General features: G+C 50.7%; 1 protein-coding gene across 1 annotated transcript; it reads left to right on the top strand.

The window, feature by feature from the left end:
* The first annotated feature begins 2,683 nt into the window (after positions 1 to 2,683).
* Positions 2,684 to 5,802, top strand: LOC101994538 (amiloride-sensitive amine oxidase [copper-containing]-like). The gene is given in 5 exon segments (XM_026789384.1): positions 2,684 to 3,184; positions 3,187 to 4,324; positions 5,059 to 5,242; positions 5,244 to 5,342; positions 5,619 to 5,802. Coding segments are annotated over 5 exon segments (2,106 nt in total).
* Positions 5,803 to 6,008: the final 206 nt, after the last annotated feature.

The raw sequence follows: 6,008 nt of genomic DNA on the forward strand, positions 1-6,008 counted from the left end.
GAGAGGAGAGGAGAGGAGAGGAGAGGAGAGGAGAGGAGAAAAGGGAGCTTGGGAACCACACCTGAGCTTGTCCTCTGACCTCTGCAGACACACATAAAGTACAAATGCCCCAGTGCCTATATGTGCCACATCTACACATAGAAAGAGAGAGAAAAACATAAAGAAATGAAATACAGTTTTAAATGAAAAAATCTTTCCAGAGATAAATAGTAGTCTCACAGTGAAGCTCATGGCCTCCCCTTGTTCTGAGTTCACCCAGAAGCCTCTTATCTCATCCACTCCTGTCAGACTGAGCCATCAAAGCATAAGGTAATATGGGTTCTCTGAACTTTCCCACAAGAACCAGAGCAGCAGAGGGAAGTCCTCAGGGTGAACTATTTCCAAGAATTCAAACAAGCACGGTCTCCCATAGGTAGGAGGCTAGGAGAGTACAAAAGACTCCAGATCAGCCTTGACAGTGAGCACCAGAGCCAGCAGACACAGGGAGAGAATGCTGAGACTCCCAGCAGACACAGGGACAGAATTCTGAGACTCCCAGCAACCCAGCAGCTCACAGGCGATGAGGCAGGTGCAGCACACACCTTTCACAGTCAGGAGATCTCATTCTCTGCAGACTAAAGATCTAAGTCTTGAGGGGCAGTGAGTGAGACATGGACAGAGTAAGGTCCAAGGTCAGCACAGGGAGTTCCTTGATAGGGTAGGGTTTTAACTAATTTTGAAATGGTATAGGGTGGGCCAGGTGGTGGTGGCACACGCCTTTAATTCCAGCACTTAGAAAGCAGAGAGAGGTGGATCTCTGTGAGTTTGAGGCCAGCCTGGTCTACAAGAGCTAGTTTCAGGACAGCCAGGGCTGTAACACAGAGAAACCCTGCAAAGAAAGAAAGAAAGAAAGAAAGAAAGAAAGAAAGAAAGAAAGGAAGGAAGGAAGGAAGGAAGGAAGGAAGGAAGGAAGGAAGGAAGAAAGAAAGAGGAAGGGGATAGGGCATAAACTTGGCATAGAGAGTTAAATGAGAAAGCTTACCTGGAAGGAAGAACCCCCAATTAAACTGGGAATATAGGCTCTTTTCCTGACATGTATAATAGGTTCATACAACACAAGACAGTTCTAAACAGAAAACACAAAGCGTCCATGATGCCCAGTTCCTGTGGTCCAGGTCCTCCCTTATGTTCCTGGTGAGTGTCTATACTTCCCTTTGCTGAATTCCTATCCTGCAAGACCTTTTTAGGTGAAATCCACCCGGGTGGCCATCCCTGTGCCCCATGCTGGTGGAGAACACACAGCAGCATGGAACTCTGAGCCTCTTTCTGTGCCTCTGTCTCAACAGGAGAGAGTTTTCCCCAGATTTCTGTCAATTAGAGAAACTAAAGGCAGTTAACCTGCTACAGCAAGGATCTTCCAGAATCCTCCCATCTACCCTAAGGACCAAGCCATAGCCCAGGCCTCTGGGCTTCAAAAGCCTGCAGGAGAGGGGATACAACCAGAGACCCAGAGGAACCACTGAGTAGGGTTGCATGGTCAGAAAGAGTCATGTGGAGTCAAGGACAGGTTGAGGTCGCTTCTGTGTAGATAGGTATACAGGAAAGAGCTTCCTGGGGGCTCAGCAGCATCCAAATCAGGTTAGGAGCTGGAAAAACCAGGGCTGGTAGCAGTAACGGCATGCACACAAGAGACAAAGTCTCCATGCGTTCTACATACAACATGACTGAACAGCCCACGTCAACCACAAGTACAAGGAACGGCATGACAGCCAGCATGGCAAGACATCCTTCACTCTGCACATACATAGTAGATTCCTGTTGTTTGGGGGACTTTGTTGAACAGTAAAAACTCTAACCATGCCTTCCCTAAAGGAAGGGGAGGAAGGCACACCCTGACTTAGTATCTGGTAATCCTAGGTCAAATAACCTCAACTACCCCACCATGAAAACAGGGAAAGCTGAGCAGGGCAGAACTCTCCCTGTCCTTGCTTCACAGCTTAGACTCAGCCCAGCCAGTCTGCAGGGCTCAGAACCTCCAGTCGTGAGGTTCAGACTATCATCAGGGTTCCCTTTAAAGAGAAGCATGGCCAACATGCCGTGTGTTCCAGAAGGCCGCTGCTGCTCCACACACTCAGATTTACTATCTTCTTTCTCCCCACAGCCTTGGGGACATGCGTGCAGCTGCTATCATTTCTACTTCACAACTGAAGACAGAGGAAGCCCAGAGTGTTTGACAAAATGGTCAAGGTCACATGGTAGTTCTCAGTGTTGTGATTTCCTAGGGCTTGATCCCAGACAGCTAGAGCCCAGAACCTGCACTTTGAACAGCCACGCTGAATTTTAAAATACATCCTGATTAAAAGGTAATTTGTTTTAAAAGGGCAGTTTTGCTGTCAGCACAATTGGAGACCCTTCCAGGACAGAAGTACTTGGTAGCCAGTGAGAACCAGGACTCTGCTGCTGTGGCTCACTGTGTCCCTGGCTGATAAACACAGCCCCATAGAGACAGCGCTGATAGGAGAGCATTATCTCGATAAGAGAGAGTATAAGAGACTTGAAAATGAGGGAGGAAATAGCTATATGCACAAAGAGAGGCCTGGACTGCACTGAGAACAGCTCTGGCTACATCCAGATAAAGGGAAGAAGTTCACCTAAGAACGAGGTGCTCTGAGGCCTTAGCTCTCTCCTCTGCTGTGTTTCAGCCATGAACCTGCTAGGAAGGAGCTTGGCTCTGGCCTGGATGACTACCATCTTGTTACAGATGTCCATGGCAAGGCATCCCAGGTGGGCACAGAATGCCAAGCCCTGGGCCTTATGGGACTTGAGTGCTCAGGAGCTGGAATGCCGGCACAACTTCCTGATGAGTAGGAGGGAGTTGGAGCTGCAGTCATCCAAAGTACTGACTTTGGCCAAGAACTCTGTGTTCCTCATTGAGATGCTGGTGCCCAAGAAGTATGAGGTACTGGATTTCTTAGACAATGGAGCCATTCCTCCTTTACGGGAAGCCCGTGTTCTCATCTACTTTGGCACCCAGGAGTATCCCAATGTCACAGAGTATGCTGTGGGGCCAGTTGAACAGCCCATGTACATGCGAAAACTGAGCCGCAAGGGAGGCCAGGAGCTGTCGTGGGCATCTCGACCCATGTCCAAAGTAGAGTCTGCCCTCCTCCTCCATACTCTGAAGATAGCCACCAGGCCTTTACAAGAGTTCTTCTTTAAAAAAAAAAAAAAAAAGAGTTCTTCTTTGATACCACTGGCTTCACACTACATGACTGTGACAGCGGCTGTCTGACCTTCACCAATGTTGCCCCTCATGCTATGACATTCAGAAAGCACCGTAGCTGGTTTCTCTTGCAACGCTTGGTGAATGGCTACTTCCTGCAGCCCACGGGGCTAGAGATCCTTGTAGATCACAGGAGCACAGACGTCCAGGACTGGAGAGTGAAGCAGCTCTGGTATAATGGCAAGTTCTACAGCAGCCCAGAGGAACTGGCTCAGAAATACGCAGATGGAGAAGTGGACACAGTGGATCTTGAGGATCCATTGCCCAAGATTACACAACAGTCAGCACAGCACTCAACCTACAGGCCCAGTGCTGAGTTCCCCGTGCCCATCAGCAAGGGTGGCCCTCTAGTGTTCCAGTCCAGTGCTGAGTTCCCCACCAGCAAGGGGGACCCTCAAGTGTTCCAGTCCAGTATTCCCCGATATAGCCTAAAACACAACCCTGTGCTCTATGGAGACTGGAGGTTCTTCAAGCTGCACTCCTCTTATGGGCTTCAACTCTTTAATGTGTACTTTGGGGGCGAGCGCGTTGCCTATGAAATTGGCGTGCGAGAGGTTATGGCACTGTATAGAGGACAAACAGCTGAAGGCAGGGAGACCAAGTACATGGGTGTGGGCTGGGGCCTCGGAGGCATCACTCGCCAGTTAACTCCAGGCATTGACTGTCCCAACACAGCTACCTTCCTGGACGCCATCCACTACTATGACAGTGACAGCCCTGTCCTCTATCAACGAGCCCTCTGCATCTTTGAGATGCACACGGGAGCTCCCCTTGGGCAGCGCTTTAACTCCAACTGTAGATATAGCTTCAGTTCCTCTGCCAGGCTGAATGGGCCTACGCTGGTTCTAAGGACAACATCGACAATCCACAGTCATGATTACCTCTGGGACTTCATCTTCCACCCCAGTGGCGTAATGGAGGGCAAGATGCACGCCACTGGCTGTGTTCATGCCGCTTTCCACACCCCTGAGGGGCTGGTCTACAGCAGTCACCTGCACACCCACCCACTTGGGAACGTCCATGCCCACCTAGCGCATTAACGCATTGACCTGGATGTGGCAGGTAGGACTTGAGGCCAGACCCACCCAGGTTCTTCATATTCCCAATAACTTCATAACAAGAGAGTGGGATACGGCTCTATAGTATAAAATAAGCTTACATACATAAAGAGTCATCGCTGCACCCCTAAATATGGGGTGTGGATTCCCCTTGTTGGGTCTGAGTGGAATGGTATACAGTGTTGGGGGAAGACATACCATGAAGGGTAAGAAATGCTACTTCCCAGCACCAAGAGATAAGTACAGTGCCACCTGGTTTTTCAGTGTGTCTCAGAGAAATGATGTCACCACTGAGACATGGCATAGCTGTGATGCTTGACATCAAATCTTATAATAGAACAATGTCTCCAAGATGGCTACCAGAACCAGATGGGTAGATACCACCCTCTCAGGCCTACTTGGCCCTCCATCCCAGAGTACACCAACAGTCCTCAGGCCTGAGAAACATAGGCTACCATGTCTACAAGGTTAAGACCACAGGAAGCAGACCAGAGCTCTAGAAAACAGGCTAAGGTCACCCTTCTGACACAGCGGCCATGACTGGCCCTGGAGCTGTCCCCTAGCTCACCTGTTATGAGAGGGCTTGGCCTCCCTTCTTCCTATAGCGTATCCCAGTGCCTGCCCCTAGCGCCCCTTCTTCCTATGGGCTGCCGGGGATGTGGGTTAGCAGGGAGAACATGTAAGAAAGAGGAGGCTTCTATCCCAGCCCGTGACTCTCATCTGCATTTCACAATGCAGGCACCAAGAACAGTTTCCAGACCCTGAAGATGAGACTGGAAAACATCACCAATCCCTGGAGCCAGAGAAGCCAGCAGGTCAGACCCATCCTCGACAAGACCCAGTCCTCCTGCGAGCGCCAGGCAGCCTTCCACTTCAGGCAGACTCTGCCCAAGTACCTGCTTTTTAGCAATGCTGGAGAGAGTGTTGGGTCACAGTCGCAGCTACCGCCTACATGTCCCAGCCATGGCTGAGCAGCTGCTGCCCCCAGGCTGGCAGAACTCACCAGCTTTCACGTGGCCCAGGTGAGGGGTCTCAGGCAAACTGGTGAGGAAGGCCAGGAGCTCCCTCGGTGCCTCATCCACAAGGCCATGTTTGTGTTGACCTCTGGCTCTGCCCCCTAATGCCCTGAGGGAGGGGAGCTCACAGGAATCCTGACTGACAGGTGGAGATGGCCAGTCTCTCTGGTTCCTAGGAGATGGTCACTCGTTTCTCTATCCTTGGCTCTGAGGGTGTTTCTACGGAGCGAATCAGAGGCAGACCCTATTTCTGGAGCTCCTTGGATTCTTCTCTGCCTGCAGATACCAGCTGGCAGTGACCAAGTACCAGGAATCTGAGCGGTTCCACAGTAGCCTTTACAACCAGAACCACCATTGGGCTTACCCGCTGGTCTTTGAGGACTTCATTCACAACAATGAAAACATTGAAGACAAGGTACTGATCCAGTCCCCTTCGCCTACCTCTGGTCTTGTCACTCATCAATGACTGGAGCTTTCCCTAGTCCCAGAATTGTGGCTGCTGGGTGGAGGGCAAGTTCAGAGGTCAGGACAGATGGGCCCACCTCTTTTTCAATGGGGCTGAGAAAATCTTGGGAAGTTTATAGACCAAGACTCCTTGGGCAGCCAGTATTCAGCCCTGCCCTGCCCACTGAGGCATGGGACCTGGTGGCCTGGTGACAGTAGCCACACAGC

This window comes from Microtus ochrogaster, unplaced genomic scaffold, assembly GCF_000317375.1.
Source record: "Microtus ochrogaster isolate Prairie Vole_2 unplaced genomic scaffold, MicOch1.0 UNK18, whole genome shotgun sequence".
Lineage (NCBI taxonomy): Eukaryota > Metazoa > Chordata > Mammalia > Rodentia > Cricetidae > Microtus > Microtus ochrogaster.